Source organism: Triturus cristatus, chromosome 5_2 (genome assembly GCF_964204655.1).
Source record: "Triturus cristatus chromosome 5_2, aTriCri1.1, whole genome shotgun sequence".
NCBI classification, from domain to species: domain Eukaryota; kingdom Metazoa; phylum Chordata; class Amphibia; order Caudata; family Salamandridae; genus Triturus; species Triturus cristatus.
The window spans coordinates 172121739-172148640 of NC_140588.1; the positions used below are offsets into that span (position 1 = coordinate 172121739).

A 26902-nucleotide genomic window follows, 5' to 3' on the forward strand; every position below is an offset into this window, starting at 1 on the left:
TTCCTCCTGCATGCCTCCCTCTTACACACACTCACGACTTCCTGGGGCGACATGGCGGTGGAGCCTCCGACGCATACCTTCATACAATACCTACACATTATGGGTAATGGTGCGCACATCATACACTGGTTAGCACAGGCACTGCAGGCGCACTCGCAACCATCCACATTAATGCTGAGGGAGCGCTGGGCAACGGACATGGGAAGAGACTGGACAGACAAAGAATGGGCACTGATACTAGCCGGCCCGACCAACATCCCACGCAACCCCCGCTTTAAAATTATACAATACTACATACTACAGCGCGCATACCTCACGCCCGAAAAGATTAACAGATATTTCTCGCGGACAGATGCAGCTTGCCAGCGGTGCTCGCTACCGGGGGCGGACCTCTTACACATGATATGGCACTGCCCTGATATACAGACATACTGGGACGACATACTGGCGCTGCTTGCGCACGGCGCTGACGGGCGACTACCGCACACATGGGAAGCATGTATACTAGGGTTGTATAAACGCACGAAAGATAACAAGGCGCAGGCACGCTTTTGGGACATGGGTCTCATAACTGCCAAACGCTTGCTCACTAAGCATTGGAAGGCAGCAGCCCCCCCCACACATCAGACATTGGAAAGCCTCCTTCGTTAATTGGGCGCGGGCGGAGAGCGCGGTCCTTCTTCGTGAGGAAACTGCAGGGCTCCGGAAGTTCCCCATTGCCCAGCTTTGGGATAACCTCCTCACGGCGTTCCAGGTGGCCTGCCAAGACTGAGGGATAACCTGAGTCTCTGGAGTTTGCCGCTCCCTTGCTGGTTGGGCAGTGACAGCCCTAGGACCGCGACGGAGTTAGCTCCCGCCCCCTTCTGCTTGCCCCTGGTGCCCCCTACTTCTACCCTACATGAGACCGCTGCCGGGAATTAATCGCTGCGCAAACATGGCGAGCGCACAGCGACTGCTGCCGCCGCAGTCTGAAGCAACGCGCACGTGCCCGGACGGGAAGGCCTGACCACTCCACTCTACCCAGCCGCCCCCTCTCTGGCACAGAGGAGCGCCCTATACATGGGGAAAATGGGTGCGGACGCCGGCACTATGGGATCCCAGCCTTCCTGACAGCCCCCTTTCCCCTCCCCCCCCTCAGGCCTGCTGCTTTCCGCGTATGTCGCGTGGTCCCGCCGTGCCCCTCTCGACAGTTGATGTCCCCTCCCGCTCCAATGCAGAATGATCTCCTCCTCCCTCCTCCCCCCCTTCCCCTCGACCCTGCCTGAGTTTACGACCCTAACCTCGATTCCCCCTATCACCGCACATGCACAGGGAACAGTTTGTTTATTGGTTAAGTTCCCTCACCGGATCCCTACCTAACCGCAGATACCAGGCGAATGATGCGTCGTCCGGCGCCCCCGCGGCGATACCCTACCTAGCGCGCCCCGCTTACTGATGATGAGGCAGCGATGGTGCACACTCCCTGCGAGGGACGGATACGCCCGGAAAGTGTAGAACGATCTTGCCCAGAGCGCACTGTGTTGCATACCAGGTGTGCCCAGACACTTAGCGGCTTGAGGGGCACAGCGCTGGAGGGACGGATGCGCGCCACGTAACACACATATAGACTTGAACTGCGCAGCCGCAAGCTAGACTCGCCGGATATATGTGTTGCCATATATGTCACAGTGAGCTATACCGAACTGTTCTTGTCGCGCTCCAGCCTACACTTTGAGCACGACGCTGGCGCTAAGCTGCCCGGAGGCCTTTGCACTTGGGGGTAACCACGGTGTCCTGTACGACTTAAACTAAGGGCCTGGGTGGCCACCGAAATAGCCGCGGTGTGGGCTGGAACACAGCGCCACCCTCTATTGTTGACAACGCGCATAAGGAACACCACAACAAAACACCGAAAAGCACGATAGGCCTACCTGTCAACAATGTACGCACCTAATTCCAGTACAAAAGTCAACTTGCACAACGCCGCCGGACCTCCGGGTTGCCGGCTGAATGGCTGTGTCCTACCATCTGGTAACGTGTGCTTATTGTCTAACTGATTCGACACCTTGGATGGTGAATGTACATTGTAAGATGATGCAACTGCGAATAATAAAGGTTTTTCAAAAAAAAAAATGAGTGATGTAATATGTGACGTCATCAGCAATGCATTGCGGGCGCGCGAGTTATAGTTAGCTGAACTAACTATAACGGGGGAATTTCAATGGTTTTGTACGAGTGAAAAGTCCAGCTAACTAGAACGCCCCTGAAATCTATGGTTTGTTCAGTGAATACATACATACATATATATATATATATATATATATATATATATACATACACACACACATAATACATATATATATACACATATATACATATATATATTATCTACTGGCGGTCGCCAGTAGATAGTTATAGTTAGGACCGTGTTTCCATAGGAAATCTGAAAATTCTATTTTGAATAACTTTGGCGCCGGTTGACGGATCCTCGCGAAATTTTCAAAACTGATGGGGCGCTCCGCTCAGCTCCTACCCTGGAAGTCTCGGGTGATTCGTCAAGCGGGGGCTGAGAAAAAAGGGGGGTCCCAAAACGCATTTTCCCATAGGACCTTTAGTCGATGGTACAGCCCGAACGGCTGAACAGAATTACTTGAAATTTGGCAAAGAGGTAGTCCTCAGGTCAGGCATGTGCCTTTTGCAAATATGGTGTCAATCTGTTCAGTAGTTCCTGAGAAAATTGCAGTTAAAAGTACATAAATATCTATAAGCGCGCACCGCGCGCGCACCGTAACGTGCGCGAGCGTAATTGTGATTAGTGGTTCCATGTCAGTCAACATTCGAATCGGTCAAAATCAGGAAGTGTTGTCCACCATTTTGTGTGTGACAGTGAAAAAGAAAGGTGGAGAACGTGAAAAGGGGGCAGGGTACAGAGTTCCTGACCCCCTAGCTTTTGTCAGGGGGTCCCTGAAGGGTGAAAAAAACATTTTTTTTTTTTTTAAAAAATCGCGAGGTGCGCGCACGGTGGAAAAAAAAAATGATTAAAAAAATAGAATTAAAAATCAAATTTAAGTGTTTAGATGTTAGGTGGGTCTAAAAAGAGCCGTTGTGTTAATTGAGCAACAGAGGAACAAAAAAAATGAAAAAAATTATGGGGTGCCGCATGTGTGCTGTTGTATCTTGCTCTCTATTAGGGGAATGCTGGTGTCACCATAAGAGAGAAGAGCATTGCACGCATTGCACCGTATATGCACCCTCTTGAACAGAGGGTGTATATCCAGAGGAACAGAAGCAGGTGAAGCTGCCGACGCAGATGAAGTGCTCGGCTGAGCTGCCGATGATGTGCTCGGCTGAGCTGCTGCGGATGTGCTCGGCTGAGCTGCTGGAGGGTTGTCTCTAGCAGCTCGAGCAAAAGCCACAGGATGTACTCCTTTAATGTGCCTGATCATAGTGAAAATACTAAAAGAGTTTTTCTTTTTAGGATCTCCTCTTGATAAGACAACACCACAAATAGTGCTGGTGACTTTTGGAGCATTCACCTTCTTCTGCCCCACTGGAAATGTAAAGAATTGCCATATAAAAAGAGTCTGTTTCCTCTGTCTCACAAGGGTCTCCTGCTCACTCCCAGAAGATGACTGCTGCTCTGCCATTCTCAAGTACTGGAGTACTGGAAAAGCTGCTCAGCTCCTTCTCCCAGGGAATCAGAAGAAATGAGGGGAGTGGGTGTGGTGTTGGAAGTTTCTGGAACTGAAACTACTATAAACCAATGAAACGTGTGGTTTCTTAATCACAGGATCTGAAACTACTATAAACCAATGAAAAGTGTTGTTTCTAAATCACATGACTTGCCGTGAGCACGTACGCATGCGTGCACCATGTGCGCACCGTGCGCGCACGGTCAAAAACCCTTAAAAAAACCACATTTTTTAAGCGTTTAGAAAAGATATTAACTATGCTGTTCAACTTTATCCAAATTAAAAAAAAAAAAAAGCTGAGCCATTCCATATTACAGGATAAAGTAAATCTATAACTATATACATAGGTAGCTTATTGTAAAATACATATTTAAAAAAATATAATAATACATTCATAAATTAGTATTTAAAAAACCTTACAAATTCACTTAAAAAACCATAGGTTTCACACACATTATAGTTAGGAATTAGCATTTAAAAAACCTTGCAAATTCACTGACAAAACCATAGGTTTCACACGTTATAGTTAGCTGGACATTTCACTCGTACAAAACCATTGAAATTCCCCCGTTATAGCTAGTTCAGCTAACTATAACTCGCGCGCCCGCAATCCACTGCTGATGACGTCACACATTACATCACTCATGACATGGTCAGTGACATCACTCATGACATCACTGATGACATCTCAAATGACATCATCCATGTGATAAATTACCACATCTTCTCACACCCTAATATAACCTTTGATACACCGACTCAAAATGTCAGAGTTCCATTCTCAAAACCATACATACTCCAATACCAATAACTACATACCCACTTATTAACTCTTAGGTCTACATACACCTCCACTCATTCACAAGTGCTGTCACTCATACTAACAGTCACTCCATACAAGACTATCAAATGCATTTATACACCTATATAGACACTCACACACCACCGATCATCCATAGAGGTACTCTCACACCTAGTCAGTCATGCAAATAATCACACTCCCATTTACTCACATATGCGGTTATACACACTCAAGTTCACTTACTCATAAAAAAGTACCACATTCTTACACTCTTATAGAATCATTGATACAAGCACACACTCATCCATACAGTCACTCTCACAATCACACACTCTCACATCTACCCACTTATATACTCTTACACGCATATATACTGCCTTTCACATATGTAGTTAGCCACAAATGTACCACTGAGATATACATTCAATCCCTAACACGCCCATACATACACTCACTCAACCATACAGTCCATCACAGATGCACTCTTAAAACCATGCACCCATAGAATCACCCACTCACACATCTATGCATAGAGTCACACACACCCTACCCACACAAACACTCAGGAACCCATACAGATACTGAGACAACCAATCAATAACCCATATAGACACTTGTATAGCTATTCACAAAACCATGCAGTCACTTATACACCAACACACAGACACATACAGACATTCACACAGTTTAGTCACTAGTCTGCAGTAAGATACATTTAATGACTCACTTATAGAGTCAGTTACGCACCTACAAAATCACCCATTCACACACTTGTACACCCACTCATTCTTCAACAGGCCTTTCCCTATATATATTAAACATATTACAATTGTTCAGAAACACATACTCAATGGATTATGTCATCAGTGATGTCATCAGTGATGTCACTGACCATGTCATGAGTGATGTAATATGTGACTGCATCAGCAGTGGATTGCGGCCGCGCGAGTTATAGTTAGCTGAACTAACTATAACGGGGGAATTTCAATGGTTTTGTACGAGTGAAATGTCCAGCTAACTATAACATGTGTGAAACCGAAGGTTTTTTAAATGCCAATTCCTAACTATAACGTGTGTGAAACCTATGGTTTTTTCAGTGTGTATATATATATATAGTAGGCTTTGGGAGGGACCTTTGGTCTGGATTGTATGGATTTCTTGTCCATCTTATTTTGCCACTTCATATTTAATGGCTTTCCTTCCTATTCTTTGTTTGTCCTGCCTCTGGAGCATTCATTATTTAAGGTCTTGGAGTTGGATGACTTGTGTACTTCCACAGCTTACATTCAGGAAGCATTTTTCTTCTTTTTGGCGCTCCATGGCAGAGCATGTGTTTTCTTGCTCTCTCCCCTCAAGACCTGCTCCCCCTTTGAACCTGCACTACAGCTCACATTACTATTACCACTACTCCCCTGCCCACTCTGCTTTTTTACCCTGGTCTGACCCCGCTCAGAGGGCTACTGGTCCCCAGCTGTGTGGGCTGGGCTCATTTGCCTGATTTCCCAGTAACTGTCCTGCTAGGGTTCTAAAAATTGGGCTAAATACAAACCCTTCAGCACTTGACTCGTATGGTAGTGATGGTGAGCACACTAGGCTTCTAAGGCAGGTAGTGTGGGGGTGCTTCAAGATTAGAACTCAATCACATAGCAGTGCAATAATTGATCGTCCAACCAACTGCTTGCATTTTGTAAAAATAATGTACTTTAATACACTCAGAAAATGTAATACTACAATATGCAGGTATTATCTCCCTTACCCCGGGATTAGTAATATCCCTTACTCCCTGGTTCGTGTGTGGCATGGATAGGTCCAGGCATCATGCTCAGGTGCAGTGCTACCCCCTCTCTCTAGACATCATGCACTCCGTTATTTGTTTCAGTCTCAAATGTACTATTTATCTCACCGTTGTGAGGCTTTGTGGATGCTCCGGTGACTGAAAAGACCCACAAGACAACAGTCTGTCCCCCCCAGTTCCTGGAAGGGGGTGCGCAACTACAAGCGCTCTGACACTGTGGTCAAGTCTGCAGGATTCACAGTGCAGGCAGTCATCCGATCTCTGGGCTCGCTCTGGTGTTGCTGGTAATCTTCATCTGGTTGCTGACTGCTTTTGGACATCAGGCGAGTTAGGCGGTGAAATGCAGGGTCACAGGTCATAAAGCTACATCAGGCCCCTTTGTCTGTGGCACAATTCCAACTCGGTTCAAAGTGATGGCACTGCAGCACTGGATGTTCAAGTTCAGTAAATTGCAGCACTGTATGCTCCAGGCACAATGCCATGATAGTACCACAATGCAGGCCGCTCGAGACAGCACTCTGGACTTTGGAGCACGCAGATCACTCTCCAAACCTCTTGGGAAGTATGCAACATCAGCTCCAGGGCCAGTTACTTCTGTTCATCCTGGATGCTTGCATCTCCTGCAGGTTTGGGTCACTTCTTCCCTTTGAGGAGGTTCCAGGTTCCCTCACAGCAGGTGCTTCAGGACAGGGAGGCAGCTCTTCTTTCCAGGTCAGACTTCAGGTGATGTCTCTTCCCCTCTGGGAAGCTCTCTTAGAGGCCGATCAGCTCATGTCACACTGCAGTCTACTGAGAACTCTACAGAGCACTCCCTTTGTTCGTCAGAAAGTACTTGGGAGCTGAGACCCACTGCTTGTTCCGGTTCCAATTTTATACAGTCATATCAGACAGGAGATACGGAGTCTCTCAGAATCGGTTTGGGGTGGTTCTACTATCACGTTTTCTTCCAGACACAACCTTTGTGTATGGTCATTCTCCTCAGGCAGCGTCATCCCCAGTTTTGAGGACCCACAAAACAGACACAAGGAGTTGTGAGCTATGTGCATCTGGCAATCTATAGTCACAATGAACAGTAATCAGGAATGAAACAAAAGGCTGGTCTCTCGTCGGGGACGCTTCACACTCCGAACAACAGAGACTGTAATCCCACAAGCCACGTCAAATGGCAGTGCTCTGGACAACTTTTTTTAGCATTCTTTCACAGTAAAAGACCTTACTGGATTTGTAAACAGAACACTATCTGCCTTCCTACTTCATCAATGTCTGAAATGTATTTCAGCAGTCCTTCACAGTAAAAGGACCTAACTGGATTTGTAAATAGAACTCTCTCTGCCTTCCTACTTCATGAATGTCTGCAATGTATTTTCACTAAGTGAAAGGGCAACCTCGCGCCTCCATCTTGTACACAACCTCTAGGTCTCCAATATTCTAGCCCACTCATACATAAAATTCATGCACTACACAGGATGCGCACACACAAGCATAAGATGCACTCGGACATAAGCGCTAGGACCTATGTTAGCGTATGGAAGCAGTACTTGGCACGTGTGAACCTGTCGGTCTCCACTCCTGAAACACAGATAAAAAGATCTGGTCACAACTACTAATTCACAAATATGCTACACTGTCACTGCTATTCTACATCCACATCCTACAATCCACGACAAGGACGGTAGACCACCCTCCAACAAAAGAGAGGGCACGCTGTGTGTGCCACCCCACGCTTGGGATCTCATGCATGTCAAGGGACAGGCCTTTGTGCATACACTAGATCAGCATATGCTCATGCCAAATATAAAAAAAGCAGGATTCCAGGTACTCACAGTTGGGCACTAACGGCAATGGAGCACAACTGAACCCCATGCAGGAGACATTTCTGTCCCAAAATTGCCCCTGTTACTCCAATGACACACTATTCACCGCCACCAATCAGACTGCTTTTCTGGTGCCACCACATCTTCCCCAATTTTCTTTTTTTTAATCTTTTTATAATTTTTGGGGAAGACATGAGCTGCAATTTACTGCTGTGCTGCTCAGCTCTGTGAGAGAGAAAACATACATGCTTCCGTACACCTTTTTTTAATATATATATATTTTTACTTCCACTAGCAAAAAAATGTTTTTTACTTGTTTTTATATTCATTAATTTTTTAACTTCCACCTTAAAAAACAATTATTTGTTTTGTTTAGAAAAAAAAAATTGCAGAGCAAATAAGTCTGCAATAATAAAGGCCAAAAGGAGATTTTGGTTGGCTTTGATAATACTGGTTGTATCTGGGTAGAGCAAAAAGTGTCACATTTACAATTAACTATCCCTTTAGTTTTCAGATATTGTAAAGTATGCTTTCCTTCTCTCAAATATTTGAAAATAATTATTTGTAGATTGCTAGAATTCCCTTCCTCCAAACTTGCCTAAGGAAAGCCCCCTTCTTAGTCGGGGGGAACTCGCAATTCTAGTCAATTGGTGTCAGTAGAGAGAACTAATAATTCAAGACCTTTTTTTATTGCTACCATACCCCACTTAGCCAGGAGCTTGCTTGCAATCAGACAAATATGCAGATTTTGTGAGGAAGTCTTCTTTGAAATCCAGAGTATGCCCAATAAAACTCTCCTAGATAAAGTTTGTTCCACTTGGGTAGAATATTTTCCTGACTGCTCCACAGACCATCCTATTAATGGACTAAATTGGGTTGGATTGTGATTGTTGAAGATATCTGTCAGACCAACCCAACTTATTGACAGGGCTATAATTATGATGAAGACCCTCATTTTCTTTTTCATCATAAAATGCATTCAAATCCTGGAATATTTATAGCTATCGGGTAATTACATTAATTTTTACAACAGAGATGCTGCCCAGCCACAACATAGGATATTTTGACCTGGGGCAAATCTTTATCCATGTTGGAGAGGGCTTGCCTTAAATAAACCATAAATATTAACCTGTTTTACCTCAATCATCAGTTTTATTAAAGTAGCTTGGTTTGAGAATATAAGCAGACAAAAGAGATGCTGATCAAGAAATATACCCAGAGGGTTGAAATCCACAGTTCAGAGGGGAACCCTCACCAACTGACTATACAACTGACAAACGGCTAGGAACAGCGCAAATCCATTTCAGGAGGACCCTCAAAAATTGTCTCAGCAGCAAACCTGCTAACCAGCATATGATATGTGGGTTCATAATTCAGTACAGACCATCCAAACAGGCAGGACATGACCTACTATCAAAAGGCTGCCATGGCTAAGTCGGAATGAAGATTTGTTTTTCATGAAATATAGATTTGGAATAAAAATCTTTTGACACAAAAGGAGCACTGGAGACTCCTGATAAACAATTAAAAGGAATATGCCACTGCTAAAACATCAGAAGTGCTATGTGACATACTGCTATTAATTCAAATGTTATATATAAGATCCCATAAGTCACTAAAGATTAAGGAGCAATCTGCTTTAATTTCTTTACACACTAGCTCATATTCAAAGTCCGCCACACAGTAGGATGGTGGGGGAGAACAACAGATGATACAAAATGCAGTGTTAAGAGCGAGTATGGCTATATCTGCATTGAGGACTGGAAGAAAGGAAGAGGGGCCCAGTGGAAAATGCAGCCTGGTTAACAATGGGAAAACAGAAAATGACGCAGGATGGAAGGCTGTGCTGTGTGATGCAACAAGTGCAGTGAAATGTGGCATGAATATCACTGGGAAACTCAGAAATTGTAGCAACCAGGTACCATTATGCTGCAATCACTCAGTAACTGAAAGGGGGACTGCTAAGAGTGGGACAGCAGTAATGCAGGTCAGTTGAATCAATAAGGACATATGATATATGACCCTGAAAAGGGTAGAACTTACAAAGAAACCATGGGCTATTCTCAAAGAGGTGGAGATTGGACACCACAGCATGAAATGGGACATCAGTGTTTCAGGAAAAGAGGGTGAATAAATACAAGATGTAGGGTCTGCCCTTTCAGATATCCATCTGACTTTGAGGCAAAGGCACTGTTGTCATTTCCATGGTTTCAGCCTCCCCTCCTGGCTATCTTAAGAGTCAGGAGAGAAGAAGAATGTTAAAGGGGACCAATAGCTGCTGGTTGATGGTGCAGTTATACTGTCTTAGGTAGAGACACACTTTAGATTACAAGGAGGCATTGATCAGTCCATGCAGACATTTAGCAATGTGGCGCAAGGGGGCTGGAATCAATGATTCCTGGACTTGGAATGGAGACTTACCAGCAGACCAGAATTATCTACCACTTTTTTCACAATGATACTTCATTCTAGTCTTTTCCACACATAAATTTCAACTCATTTGAAAGGGATTAATTCCAGAGGGAAAACGGATAAGACATCAGGAGCAATCCAAACCCAGTATGTACTTTTAAAACGGTGGGTGGAGTCCCTGCGGGGCCCTACTTGGAGTCAGCCCCTTACAGGTAACACAAAGGGTTACAAATACTCATCTTTACTAGAACTGAAAGAAGAGGGCAATTCTGTGAGAACAAATAGTCCCATTATTTAACAACAGACACAGTGCCACATTCCTAGAGACTGTTTTGATATGCCAAAACCATTGACTAAATTCAAATGTCCTAATCTAGGGTGGAGTTAACAGGCAAACCCACCATAAGCTGATGTTGTCCTGCTTACATTAACAGCAACGTTCAAAGGAGATGCTGAAATTTGAAAATGAGTTCTGGGAAACTAGGGCGATGTAACATTTCAATGGAAAACCAGAAAGAACGTCAACAACTTAGACTTTCGGTTCAAAAGCCATAATATACCAATCAGAGCAGATAGGGATGTCCAGCCATCAGGTCAAATGGCAATGTCAAGTAAAGCATTATCTGTGTTTTAGGGCACTCGATTTGCAGTAACTACAACTCAATGGAACAGAGAAGCTCTCAGATCCTATTAGAACCACTTATTTCAGCAATAGCAGACCCTAACCATGTGTGACAGTGAAATCCCAGTTAAGTTTAACATGACTAGTGGCTTTCTAGCAATCGAGAACTGCAGAAGTGAGATGCCTGGAGAAGTTTCATTAAACTGGAGACTAGGGAGCCTGCTTTCAGGGTAGGGCGGGCAGCCTGCTCACTAATGGATTGCAACCCTGCTCTATACCTAGCCATCTACAGCCATCACATTCTTACAGAATCAGAGCTTCATTCAGGGGGAACAGCATTGCCGTATAAAGAGATCAAATGGTTTGGCAGAACGGAAATATGGACAGAAACACAGACAAATTTATCAATACTGTAGGCTGTCATATTCCTTTCTTCCTGAGGTCTCTTTTGCTCTGCTGTAACGTGTGTTATGAACAGAGATCCTTCTGCTGTAACTGTCACTTCAACTGTACTCAAGCAGGCAGGGAGGAAGGAAAAAGGTAGAGAGCAAAGAAGAAACTAGAGAAATTATGATAAAGGTAGACAGCGACGACAAGTGACTAGGATGGACAGCTAGGTAAGAGTACGTCCGCAGCAGAAAAATAGAAAAGTCAATAAAATAGATAACGTACCTCGATAATGAAAAAAAGTGTCCATCCAATGACTGAAAACAGCTAACAGAAGAAAGCTAATGATTGTAAAAGGCAGTCCCAAAACCCACATTATGTGTATTTCCAGCACCAGGGCTGTTTGATAGCTGTGCTGTCAAAACCCATATCTAAAAATTGTAAATTAGAAGAAAGGAGATACAACAAAAAGAAAACCAGAGATGAACAGAGTTGATCAAAATACCAGGAAAGCTACCGAGAGTGCAGCCAGGATCTACATGTTGCAAGCGCAGATGTAAGTGGGATAGCACGTGAGAATAAAAGTAATAATGCAGAGTTCTACAGGGGATTCTAATTCCTAACCTAGTGAAATTGCACAGAAAGTTAATGTAGCGACTGCAGATATTTAATTGCAGTAAACTGTGCATGCATTCACCAACTGCACAGATCACAGTTTATTCTGCAGGCCAGATTGTAATTCCATTAAGGATTGTCAGTGGATAAAAAGGAAGCTGTTGCAGACATTTGCGCTCGAGGGAACAGGTTCCAACCATAATGGGCTAAATCAGTAAGTTAAAGTACCAACTATGGAGTGTTTTATTTAGCTTGTATGCCACAGCTTCAATCCAGTGAGATGGCTCTCTCGCGGCATTGCACGGACTGTGTGTGTGTTCTATTCCAGGAGAATCCGGTGATTAAAAAACGAAACTTGAATGCTAAAAAGTGAAATACGACTCTAAAAAGTCACCGGTGTTGAACCAAAGGCAAACTCGATGCCATGAGTCCAGCTAATAATCAATGCCCAAGCACAAGGTATATGATATTAATACATCAGTGGGCAAAAAGAAGCACAGTCTTGCAGGTAGATCTGCGACACTGTATTGGCTTCTCTACACTGCTTGTGTTGCAATTGTAGGATATGATGCACAAGGCTGTGCTGCGCAAAAAAAAAAAACCGAAAAAAGTTTCAAAAAGAGTAGAAGTTAGATGGGCGTGTTTTTGAAAATCTGGTCGGACTACAGTCCTTTACATATAAATAGAAAAAAGCTCTACCATCCTCCCTATGAATATATATCACAATGGGGTACAGATTAACAGAAGAAAATAATTTAAGGATGTGTCCGTTCGTCAATGAAATAGTCTTACGGTCCAAAAGGACATCTCTCTAATCAGGAACAGACAAATTCGTATATGCTAGGACACAGAGGATACTGGCATGTGTATGGTTGTTTTATACTGGGGGGGGTTGTAGATAGAGGCATGCGTTTATTAATGACAGTATATAAAGTACAATGGTTCTGTCGGGTATAACCACCCAATTACTTTGCTTTACAATTGAATCAAAAGAGGCTGAATGTATCAATCAACAAGAGAATAAATCAAAAAGGAAATTGTATTTAAGAAGAACACATGAAGAAATAAACAATGACAATACACAAACCACGATAGAATCAGATTTGCTGGGTGGCAAGGTATTCTTTATATATAAATTGCATCATTTATATTATCACCCATATAATTCTTTTTAGCAAAAAAGGCTGCCAAAGTTGAGAACATTAGAGTGAATTTGTGAATAAGTGACATAAGTGACACAATTGGTGCATAATATATACAAAGTGAGCAGAAAAAAAAAATATATATATACACACATAAAACAGGCCAGTATAAAGAAGAGCAATGACACTGTTTCCAGAAATGACTCAAGTTCTTTATAAAACAAGGTCTTGAACTGGGCCTAGGTGCTGTAGACGTTTCAACCCTATATATGCGATCTTAAATCGTCATGCGGGTCTTCATCAGGACTTAAAATACACAATGGCAACCTAGCAATTAGTCTAGGAAGGCCTAATATTGGCAGGATGTAGAGCAGAATCACTCATCCAATGGAATTCTTGAAAGTAAATTTCAAGTGCTGGCTATTAAGCTCAGCCGAATGTGGAGTGACCGTCACACTCAATTTAGAAGGGATGTCGTTTGAAAAATCCTTCTACCAGCGGCTTTTCCACATTGACGAAAGGTGGCAGAGCGGCAGGATTCAATACTGCTTTGACGCGGTTACCGCGATGTGTTCCGATTTTCATTTTCTAAGACGCTGGTAGAAGGATTTTTCAAACGACATCCCTTCTAAATTGAGTGAGACGGTCACTCCACATTCGGCTGAGTTTAATAGCCAGCACTCGAAATTTACTTTCAAGAATTCCATTGGATGAGTGATTCTGCTCTACATCGTGCCAATATTAGGCCTTCCTGGACTAATTGCTAGGTTGCCATTGTGTATTTTAAGTCCTGATGAAGACCCGCATGACGATTTAAGATCGCATATATAGGGTTGAAACGTCGACAGCACCTAGGCCCAGTTCAAGACTTTGTCTTATAAAGAACTTGAGTCATTTCTGGAAACAGTGTCATTCCTCTTCTTTATACTGGCCTGTTTTACTGTGTATATATATATTTTTTCTACTCACTTTGTATATATTACGCACCAATTGTGTCACTTATGTCACTATGTCACTTATTCACAAATTCACTCTAATGTTCACAACTTTGGCAGCCTTTTTTTGCTAAAAAGAATTATATGGGTGATAATATAAATGATGCAATTTATATATAAAGAATACTTTGCCACCCAGCAAATCTGATTCTATCGTGGTTTGTGTATTGTCATTGTTTATTTCTTCATGTGTTCTTCTTAAATACAATTTCTTTTTTGATTATTCTCTTGTTGATTGATACATTCAGCCTCTTTTGATTCAATTGTAAAGCAAAGTAAGTGTGTGGTTATACCCGACAGAACCATTGTACTTTATATAATTTATACCCAGGTTCTGAGGGACACAGGGTCACCCCACTGTTTATGAAATGTATTAATGACAGGGCATAACGAAGCACTGCAGATACTGGACTGAGCAGTGCGCTTTACACACTGGACATTGAATAAAGGCCTCAGGAACGTGCATTACAAATTGAGGCGCTGAATATATTGACATACAAAAGATGCTTGTTGGAGTTGTGGATACTTGCTTGGGGGTGTTGCATTACAAAGAGAAGCACTGCTGTAACTGGCTCGATTAACCTGCTGCCTTCGGTGCTTTAATATTGGCATAGAATAATTCAATGTTTTTATGGAACTGTAAGAGAAATCTATTGCTCTACATCGCATATATTTAATATCGATCCTACTGTAAAATACACATTGTGCTACAGTTTTACCCAAACGTTTATAAGGTAAGGAGTGTGAAGTTGCGCTTCACTTAACTGTATGGTGTATTTTTGTTGAATCTTGGTACCCTTGCTAAAAATAAATATATGTGTTTCGACACCTCCAATACCAAATTTGAGTTCTTCGATTTTTAAAGCAAATAATTAACGATGTACATTCCTCACACTCAATCCCCACGGTGTCTTCCCACAAAGTCATGTGGGTGCTGTCGACGAGGCGACCCGCTGGGAACATAACTTTTAATAATGGGCTTCAGTACAAATTAAACGTACGGCTAAATGCACATATAGCGAAATGTCACTGCGAAGGGCTGTTTTTTCATTTCAGAGAAACCGAACAGGCTGATAATCACTCTAAAAACGGACTCTATGGTAAGCAACGTGACTGTGCTCAGAACTACTTGATCCCTTAAACTGCTCCCACAGATACCTCTGCTCTGAAAGTAACCATATAGCATATGCACTTTCCACTCAAAAAAGGCCCAATGTATTTTACTGTCCAAAGTCAATCCCAAAGTTACTGGCAAGAGTACCGCGATGAGAAAGGCCACTGCTGGTTTTTAAGAAAATGCCCGAACAGAGACGAAAGTAGGTAAAGAAAAAAACGCCAGTAAACATCCTGCCTCACAATAACTACTGTATCTACTGGAAGACTTAGGTGTTGGGGAAAGGGGGGGGGGGGGGGACACCTTCTCACCAGACTACTAGCAGAAGGAAAACAAATAATACCTGCAGGTTGGTGCCGTTAGCGGCCATTGCTGCTGTCCAAAGTTCGTTCGGGAGTACGGAACAGAGGTACGGCTGTCGTTACACAGGTACCCAGAATAGTCGCCTTCTCTTCCCCAAAACTTCACCGCAGGCCTCGACTTCAGAGCTTACTTCCGTATTGATCGAAACCACCCAGGGCCGCGCACTTCCGCCTACGTCAACGCGCAAACGCACACCTCCGCCCGGCGCGTGACCACCGCCGTGACGTCATCTTTGAGTAGCTACTTCCTAGCGACAGAGTAAGGAGAGATGTCAAATCGCTGAGCTCACGGAAGGTATACTTCTGTAGGTGTTACCAGCGTGAAACAGACGACTTATTCCTTATGGTGTTATGCACGAGAAATATTTTTTCTGAGGCACGTTCTACAAAAAGAAATGAGGACGCCATCTTTAGGGTGGTCGCCTCACTTGGTGGCAAACTTAGGTCAGTGACTGTAAAAATTCTGGACAGGAGGTCAATTTTGTGGACATATATATATATATATATATATTTGCATCTTTTAAATTCTGGACAGGAGGTAAATTTTATGGACATATATATATATTTTTTTTTGCATCTTTTATATAGCGCGAACTCGACCCGAAGGTATTGGAGCGCTTTACACGAGCACCGTATTTACATTACACGTTCAGGCACGGAGAGATTCAGTGATTTGCCCAGAACCACAAGATGTGGACGCGACCCCGAGGCTCGAGCTCTGGTTTCCAGCACCAAAGTAGGCCATCTAGCCGACGGATCACATCCCCTCCCCTCTTTCTGATTACTCCTAACGGTTAATGACCGCACTTTAACACCTCTAGCAATGTAGAAGCAATAATCCAAACCGTCTTTAGTTTAACGGTCTTTATTCCTACAGCATAACAGAGGCTCATCTGGAAGTGCGGACCGGTGGGTAGAAAAGTGTCACAGCATTCCACAGCCCAGGTACAAGTACAGTGAACAGAGAATGGAGCGTTGACAGAGCTCCAAGCAAAGTGCATTATATTAAAGGACAAGATGCATAACATGTAATGAATACATACACTTACCAAGCACCATATACTACACATCCTCCCCTTTGATAAAACATTAATAATAAATGAATTCATTGTATCTGTTTGGTTTTTTAACAGTTTATTATAAGGATGAAATACACGCAGACTGAAGTTCCTTTTGAGTGTATTTAATCTTAACACCCACCAAGTAACAAGCGATGACAGCAGACAACAGCTTCAACTGTCCCTTCAGCCCCTTGTACAATTCCAGCCCATGTCATTGCATTCCAAGTCAGAACTGCAACTTAAAGGGCAAGTTACAACACATCTTCCCTTTATAAACAATATAAAAACACAACAGGAAATATGAAAACAAAAGGAAAAAGTAAAATACAATAGCTGAAGCAAATATAATAAAACACATAGTTCAGAAGCATAACAAATCCAAATAGCTTACAGAGCTAAACATAAGACTCTCGAATACTATGTGAACTTTAAACAGTAATCTCGAAGATAGCCAGGTGGTTTCCTAATTCTGGAACCACGAGAAGATGGAACAGTTCGAGTACCATTATCATTACATACCGGCAATTTGGGCTGAACCAGAGCATCTCTGAAACCATCCCCAGAATGAGCACATCTCGACAAACGAGACATACTCCACACATCACCCCCATCAAGCATTACAACATTTCTCATGACTTTAATAATGCGCCTTGGACCAAAATATTTTGTTTCACCTTTGGGAGACCAAACTGCTTTCTTTACAAAAACCACATCACCAATTTTCCAAATAGGTTGACATACCCCATTTCTCATATCAAACCTACGCTTGTAATTCTCTTGATATCTATTGAGTCTCTAATTTCTCACAACACACCCTCTATCCTTCACACTCAACCAAAGAAGATTCAATTTAGAACCAGCTGTTCTTCCCTTAAGCTTTTCAAATGGAGAACAACCAGTCACACTATTAGGTGTGTTCCTATGCGCCCACAATTTCTCTCTAAGAATGGGTTTGAGTGGAACTCTTCTCTCCAAGGCACTTTGGGCAGAAGCTTTTATTAGTCTATTCATACTCTCAACTAACCCATTTGCCTGCGGAGCATAAAGAGCAGTTCTATGATGAGTGATGGAAAGTTCTTTCAAGAAATCTGCCATTTCTTGAGAGGTAAACTGTACCCCATTATCCAAAACAATAACATCCGGTATGCCTTCACAAGTGAAAGCATCTCTCAGAAACTCAATAATGTTCTTGGTTACAACTGAACCCATACAAGAAGCAGACACCCACTTGGATGTGTAATCAACTAGTACCTGGGGGTCCTCGCTTACATTCGGAGTGTGGCAGCATCACGCAGCACCTACCTGGGCTCAATTCCTTCGTTGCTGTTTGTCTCCTCCGCCGCCTTTCGTTTCCAGAGGCCGCTGTAGGGGGAGACTACAGCCCCCAGCATTCCGCTTTGGCCCGCCCACTTCCGGCGGAAAGCGCGCCCGGAGGCGCTACATCATCCGAGGCTCCCTCGGTGGAGCGGGGGTCCTCGCTTACATTCAGAGTGTGGCAGCATCACGCAGCACCTACCTGGGCTCAATTCCTTCGTTGCTGTTTGTCTCCTCCGCCGCCTTTCGGTTCCAGAGGCCGCTGTAGGGGGAGACTACATCATCCGAGGCTCCCTCCGCGTCGCGGGACGCGCGCGGGACGCGCCGGGCTGAGCCCGGGCAGAGGGCGGGCCGTCCGGGGCAGGAAGAGGCAGGGCAGGGCCACGGATTATCGGTGTACATAACCAGGATCCCGGACTTGTAGTAATGTACAACTTTTAATATTGTTATTATGTACATCACGATTGTTGGCTTTTTATCCACTTGACGGTTTCTAATATATGGACAGATAAACTGTCAGGTTACTGTGGTACTATTTTCATGGTAGCTTGCTTTCGCTGGCCCCATTATGTCCAAACTTAGGTCCATTAAATTGGCGACAAACAATGACTCAAGGACCCTGGATAACTATCTTGTCAAAGTAGTTAGTAAAATTAACAAAGACAGGAGATTATCATTAAGCAGGGTCAGCCCAGAAACGTCACCCACAAGGCAGTGCTCATCTACCTCATCGATGCCCCTTAGCGGTTTGGTTAGCTCTAATAATGAGGAAGACATAAGTATTGATGTACCAGTGGTAGAGCAGGATTTTTGTACTGATTCTATCCAAAACCAGAGCCAGACACCTCCATTAAGGTCCTCACCAATTCAATCACCCACACGGAGAGCGGTGCGTGCTTGTAGGAAGGTTCCTGTCAAGAAAGCAGGGGGTCGAAAGGCCAAAAAGGCAGGTCCAATATCTCTCAATAGGGGTAATATTCTGGAGCCCACAAATAATATAGAGGGAAGTATTTCGCATTCAGCTCAGATTGATCTTTTGGCTACCATCCTTGAGTCTAAATTGGATGCACTGATTAGCCCCTTGGTGGTAAAGGTAGAATTAGTGCTTCTTAGGGTTACTAGACTGGAAGGTCTTGTAGAATCCTGCATGACCCGGTCTAACATCTCGGCGAGCCCTCAATCTGGCTCATCGGGCTCTTTGGGTAACTAGACAGTGGGTCCAGTAGCACAGGCTTTAGTTAGTAACAGGGTTGATGGTCTAGGGGCAAGTGTTCAGGCTCCATCAGCCGTAACTGCGCTGAATACTCCATCTTTGACCTTATCGCGAACAGGATCTGCTAGAGCTAATATAATATCTGGACAACCACAAATAGCACAAAAGGGCAGTCAGGACACTATAGTACGGGGTGACACTGGTGTAAGAAGTAGACATAGGAGGAATAGTTTTATTAATCTCCCTCCGGAGTGTGCTTCATATACGGTGGTACTAACAAATGTACCAGAGGTTGATTCCAGTTTAAATCATCCTAGGTTAGAAACTTATGATGCTCTCAAAAATAAAACGCTTGCCTGGCTGAATCGGAATTGTGGCTTCCCGTGTGCCTTTGCAAATGATATATTATTTACCCGCAGGGTTAGTTGGATTGGCAATGGCACAAAAAATACAAGATGAGACTGTATTATTATACATTTTAGATATCCACAACATGTGGCGACAGTTCTCCTCAGAGCTGCCATTTTGCCAACCCAGGAAAACTCGGTACGAGTTAGACCACTTGGCTTTTTCTATAACCATCTGGATAATACCCAATGTCGTCCGTCCCATGTGCAAAGGTACCCTCTAAATGGGAATGGAAGAGGGATGGCAGGGTGTGCCCCAAATGCATTTGTGAATATGTCCCGGCCTCAAATCAGTGGGGAGCCAAATTGTGTTCAGTTGGTCAATAGGCAGTACGATAACACTTTACCTCTTTACAATCGCTATACTGTTCTATCATCATTGGAGGAAAATGACTGACTGCCCGATGCCCTGGGGAGTTCTATTCAATCTCTGGTACCGTCCCTTAAGATCGCCACATGGAACATCGCTGGTTTAAAGAGCAAAATTGGGATTGCAGAATGGGAAATGACTTTAAAATCTTTTGATATTATTGCCCTGCAAGAGACTTGGGATCAAATGAACAGCTTTTCCCTGGATGGATATTGTCATTTCTGTACTCCAGCCATAAGTAGTGTGGCAGGAAGACCCAAGGGGGCCTGTTAAGCCTTTTTAAATTGGACATTAAAGGTACTCTAACTCAGTGCTTTACGGGCTCTGAAAATTGTTTAATTGTTGAGCTTGCTACCGAAGATAAGGCCAAGATTCTTTTTGTCAATTTTTATAATTCGCATGCAAACGAATGCACCAGTCAAAATTTGGATGTACTGGATAAATTTCTGTCAGTCTATAGTATAAATGTAAATACTTTTGAATTAATAGTATTAGGGGACTTTAATATACACCCATGCACCCTACCATGCATTAGCCGGGATGATGAAGGCCCTCCCCTTTCCTCAACTGTTCATTTGGAACATACCAGGCAGGGTGATTACCTTGAACTTTTTCTTGCAAAATGGAACTTGTATGAGTCTGGTTGCGGGGATGGTAATAATAGGACCCCTACGTTTAAGGGTAAAGATAAGGGTACTGCAATAGATTATATTTTTTTGTCTTCTTTTTTGTTAAATAACGTGTTAAATTATCATACAGAGGTGTCAGTTTTTAGTGATCATAATCCTGTTTTACTTGTATTAAAGAACACTGAATTAATTTCTCTTAAAACAGTTAAAGTCAGTGGGGGCCTGAACCTTAAGGTCAAAGATCAAAATCGGAGGTTGAAGTGGACAAAAATAGTCCCTGAAATTCTTCTTCTAGAGGTCTTATCCAAAGTGGAGGATGAAGTCTCTATATGTTTAGCAGAAAGTACAGATCCAAAAGAGGTCATACTAGCATTTGATAATATCTGCATAGAAATTAATCGTAGTCTCCAGGATAACTCTAGACAGAAGTCGCTAGTGGCCAATAGATGGTTTGATAAGAAATGCTCGAAAGCGCATGGAGTGCTACTAAAAGCATTAAAAGCAAGCCCTAAAAATCGAGCAGATATAGCTCATGCTAGGAATGTGTACAAAAAAACCATTTTAGAAAGAAAGAGGGTCCTGAAAGATAATGCTTTGACTCAACTCTTAGAACCAGAAACCTTAAAAAATAGTGGTTTATTCTGGAAAATAATAAATCAGCCCCTCTTTTCTGTTGACACAAATACCCCCATAGAGGCAAACATTCCAGACGAGGGTTGGATTAAACATTTCAGTCAGATATACTCTGAAACATGTAATGCTGGTACTCCCGATGACATTTTAGAAGTTGTAGTCGGGGAAATCCGCACTGCTGAGGACGCTGTTATTTTTGCGGTAGCAGATGTGGAAAGGGCTATAGACCTGACCCTGAAAAATAAAGCCCCGGGTCCAGATGGGGTACCCAGGGATGTTTTTAAAAGTACCCCGAAATTTTGGTCTAAAGTATTATGTAAGGTTTTTAATGCTCTCTCTTCTGATAAAATCCCGCTTTCTTGGAAGAAATCAATAATCATACCAGTCTTTAAAAAGGGTAACAGGCAAGACCCATCCTGTTACAGACCCATTTCACTGATCGATTCATCGGTAAAAATATTGGGTCGGGTGATTTTAACAAAACTGAATGAATGGTTAACAGAAAAAGGGGTCTTAGCATACGTTCAGTATGGTTTTAGACCGAAAAGGAGCACTATAGATCAGGGTATGAATTTGTATTTATTAATAGAAAAATACACGAAGGCTAAGGAGGGGTCCATGTACCTGGGGTTCATGGACCTCTCGTCAGCCTTTGACCTCGTAAATCGTTCCAAGTTATGGAAAATTTTGCTTGACTTGGGATTGGACAGGGCTCTTGTTAACCTCCTTGCAGATTTACATACTGATCTAACTGCCTCAGTTAGAGTTACCCCAGAGGGCCGATGTACGAGCCATTTTAATTCAGAAAGGGGAGTTAGGCAGGGGTGCATTTTGGCACCCCTCCTATTTACTGTCTACATAAATGCCTTGGAATCCACACTAAAAGATGCAACCAATGACATTCCACGTATAGGAGAACTTGGAATCCCAGTCCTCCTGTACGCGGATGACGCTGTTTTGCTTTCTCGTACTGGTGTTGGCCTTCAACGTTTATTGGATGCCTGTGAGGTTTTCATGGCTTCCCTGGACCTAAAGATTAATGCTAAAAAGTCTCAGATAATGATTATGGGCAAGTGTAATAAAAATAAGCTCTCAAAGACCTTCATTTGTGGGAAGCAAGAACTGTGTAGAGTAGCAACATTTCCATATCTGGGGATCACTTTAGACGAGAAAGGTACCTGGGGTCCTCAGATAAAAAATAGAAATGTTGCCCTTGTTAAATCTTCTTCTGCTCTTCAGGGATTTATGAATAAATTAGGAGCAAGGCCAATTGTAACTTTATTAAAAATCTATAAAGCAAAATGTCTTGCTGTTGCCACATATGGAAGTGCGATTTGGGGTAATTGCCCTATGGAAAGCATACAGATCACGGAGAATAAATTCTTAAGATCTGTTCTTTCTCTCCCACAGTCTACTTCCACATATATTGTTCATACTGAACTTGGTGTGGGTTATATTTCTGATCTGATTAGAATGGCCCCCGTTTTGGTCTGGCTAAAGACCTGGTTGAATCAAGAAATTCCCCTCAACCATATCATTTTAAAAGACTGCCTGCAGCTGGATAAAGTAAATAAAATAGCTTGGCTAGTCTACATTAAAAATTGCCTTGTTAAAATAGGGAGACGAGATCTTTTTTATTCCCCGGATTTGATAACTGTTAAAGATATTGGCTTGATCAAAGGTATGATGAGAGATCTGTTAAGATTAGAAAGAGAACAAGTGGAACTTAAGAAACCATCGGTGAGGGCTAGTATTATTTTGAATACACACGTAGGCCCTGAATTATATTTAACCATTGTTAATCAACCTTTTCACCGTTTTCTCCTCACACGTTTTCGGTTCAATCTGATTCATCTAACTCTTGGCCATTTTCCAACCTGGTGTACTCCTGAAAACGCAATGCCGTGTAATTGTGACAATTTTTCGACCCAGAACACACTGCACTTTTTAATGTTCTGTGATCATTACACGGCATTAAGAAATAAATATTTTATTCCAATTTTAAAGGAGGCTGGGTTTATACAGGTTAAGCCTGCCCTCTTGTTTTTACAGTTACTGCAGACCCCTAGGATCATGTTCCTTGTCGCTAGTTTTTTAGTGGGTGCTGTTAGGGTGAAGAAGAGGATGCTCTCTATTAATTCAACTATTACGATGATATGAATGATTGAATATTTAATTTCTTACATGAAATACCCCTTTGTGTACTTAAGAGAATAGAAACCTAATATGCTAATGATGTTTTTAGAATGTTTTATTTAACTGACCCCTTTTTTAAACTTTTTAGAAATTATGAACTGTTGATTGTGTGAAATTTATATTGTACTGTTTCTATGCCTTTTTATGATATTTATTTATCGAAATAAAGTATTTTGACTGACTGACTAACTAGAACCACGACAAATCTTTCTGAAGGAGACAAATTGTCAAAAGGACCTACAATGTCAACAGCAAGCTTCGACCAAGGACGTTCAGGTATTGCAACAGGAGAAAGAGGAGCAGTCCTAACTTTCCTTGACTTGTCATTACCTGCACACATGACACAATCCTTGACTACCTCTTCCACCTTACGATCCACTTCAGGCCACCAATAAGCCTCTCTAACTCTCGCTTTAGTCAAACTACGCCCTAGATGACCCTCATGAGCAAGATTGACAATTTTCTCCCTCATACTAATAGGAGGTATTAGTCTGTCCCCCGCAAAAGTTCTCCTTGTAAAATATTCAGTTCTTCACGCACATTCCAGAAACCTCTCACACAATTTGGAACCAAATCCAAAGAAGGCCAACCATCTACAATGAACTTCATAATGATACTTCTAGCCTCATCGTCTTCACAACCAGCTTCCCATTCCTTCTTATCAATGGCTGACTCTCTCACCCAACAAACAGTGTTGTCATGATTACTGACCAAACCTTTCTCCAAAGGCATCCTGGATAGGAAATCCGCTGGGACATTTCTCAACCCAGGTAAATATTCCACAGTAAAATTGTTAAAGTCCCTCAACCCACCTTTTAATTCTTGGTGTAGTGCTTTCAACATTTCTACAAGAAAACATATGTACAAGTGGTTTGTGGTCTGTTCTAACCAGGAAAGGTATGCCCCACAAATAAAATCTGAAATGATTGATAGCCCAGTAACAGGCTAATGCTTCACGCTCTATCACCTTTCAATGAACGAGAAGCAAAACCAATCACCCTTTCACTGCCATCCACCACCTGCAATAACACCGCACCCAAACCACGCACACTGGCATCCGTAGTTAAAATAGTCTTTTTCTGTACATCAAAATGTCCCAATGTTGGCATACTTGCAATCTCCTTCTTTACTTTTTTAAAGGCATCTTCACACTCATTTGACCAAACAAATTCCACTTCTTTTTTGAGCAGACCCCTTAGTGGTTGCATAACACTAGCAAAATTATACACAAACTTTGAATAATACTCAGATAATCCTAAAAAGGATTTGACCTGATCTTTGTTCAAAGGCGATGGTGCTTGTGAAATTGCCTCTGCTAAATCAACCTTAGGACTAATGCCCTCTCCAGAAATTGAATGTCCTAAATAAGAAACGGAGGGAACTCTAAATTTGCATTTTTCACTCTTCAACGTGAGTCCCCGCTCCCTCAACCTTGACTGGACACGGAATAAAACTTCATCATGTTTATCCCTATCTTGCCCATGGACAAGAATATCATCCTGGAAAAATAGAACAGAATCAATGCCATTCAAAACATTCTTCATCACCCTTAGGAAGCAAGCTGCCGCACTAGCCAGCCCAAAAGGCATACGAATAAACCTGTATGCACCTAAAGGGTAACAAATGAAGTGAGGTGTCTAGAATCTTCATTTAACAAGATTTGGTGGTAAGCCGCAGATAAATCCATTACACTAAATAAACTAGCACCACCCAACTTTGATAATGCCTCATTAATGTTGGGTAAGGGTTGTCTGTCCACCCAGATGCAATTGTTTAGACTCCTCAAGTCCACACACATCCTGATTTTTTTTCCATTATCCTTCGGGACCAAAACTATGGGAGCCAACCATTCAGATGACTCTATTTCTTCGATTACCTGCAGCTCAAGAAGCCTGTTGGTTTCTTCTTTCAAAGGTTCCAACATAAGGTTGGGAACCTTCCTTACTTTGTGTACAATCGGCGTGGAATTCTTTTTTAAAATTATTTTATGGTTAAAACCATTAAGACACCCAAGCTTTTCACTAAACACTTCCGGGAACCTCCCCAAAATATCTTGAACATCACTCTGTTGTGAAACTAGCATAACTTCATTAGGTGCATTGGGGTTCAGTATAATACCAAGATCTCTTTGGTGACGCCAACCCAACAAATTATCTCCTCGTTTTGCAACATAGATTTTCCCCACTGTTTCTCTTCCTTCAAAAACAATAGGATGAATCGAAAAACCAATTAAATCAATTTTCTGCCCACCATACCCCACCGGATTGATGTCAGGTGTCATGAGTTTTATGTCACAAGAGCTAAAAGTGGAATACCAACACTTATCACTCAAAAGAGTATAAAGAGAACCAGAATCAGCTAATACGGGAACGCATTTACCTCCAATGTACACATCACACAAAGGCATGTTAACATTTCCAGTGTCAACTGCCTTTTCATTATTCACTGACTCAACTTTACTATCTGTAATACAATGTATTGCTAGCTGGGAGAACTCATCAGTATCACTTAACATATTTACTTTGATGTTCCTACACATGCGAGCATAATGACCTTTTTTCCCACAACTTCTACAAATAGTACTTCTGGCAAAACAATTTGGATAATTCTGGCCATGGTTCTGACTGCCACATCTAGGACATTTAAACTTATTTTCTTTAGTGAAACTAAAATTCGACTTTTGTTTATCCAATTTAATGGCAGGCTTTTCTTGATTGGGATTTGCTTTGCTAACTAAAGCAACAGACATTTTACATGACCCATTTTCCTGGTCTATATTGTTGACACTGGACATGGGAACAGAAGAAGGTATCCCGCTTCGCATCTCCTTGACCCAAAAAGATGTGTGTTCAATGCTTTCCACAATCATAATGGCTTCTTTAAGATTGGGATTTTTTGACAGTAGTTTTTCCTGAACTTTTGGATCATTAGTGCATCGTACTAGTTGATCACGGATGAGAGAGTCAGACAATTGATCAAACTCACAAGTCTGTGCCAAGGACTTTAATGCTGCCACATAGTTCCCAACTCTCTCTCCTTTGGCTTGTACCCGCATAAAAAATTTGTGTCTCTCCATAACCACATTTATGCGAGGCCCAAAATGACTCTGCAACTGCAATAGTGTCATCTCAAACACATCATTAGGTTCACCTGCACCTCTGCCAATTGGTATAGGATCCAGGCTGTCGTAAATATTCCTTCCTTCTGTGCCCAGGTTGTGAAGTAGTATGGCTTGTTTCCTTACTGCAGAAAACTTTTCACCACCAATTGCCAACAAATATGAGTCAAAAAGCGGTTTCCATTTTTTCCACGGAAGTACAGGCTCCCCACGTTCACTTAAAAACTGTG

At 42.5% G+C, this 26902-nt stretch overlaps 1 protein-coding gene across 1 annotated transcript in view; it reads right to left on the bottom strand.

Moving 5' to 3' along the window:
- VPS4B (vacuolar protein sorting 4 homolog B) overlaps nucleotides 1-15935 on the bottom strand; it is a 300050-nt gene extending 284115 nt beyond the window's left edge. Inside the window, exon 1 of the mRNA XM_085606937.1 lies at nucleotides 15713-15935. Within this exon, the coding sequence (XP_085463063.1) occupies nucleotides 15713-15739 (27 nt within the window). The 5' untranslated portion in view covers nucleotides 15740-15935. The remainder of the gene's footprint in view (nucleotides 1-15712) is intronic.
- Between the last annotated feature and the right edge of the window lie 10967 nt (nucleotides 15936-26902).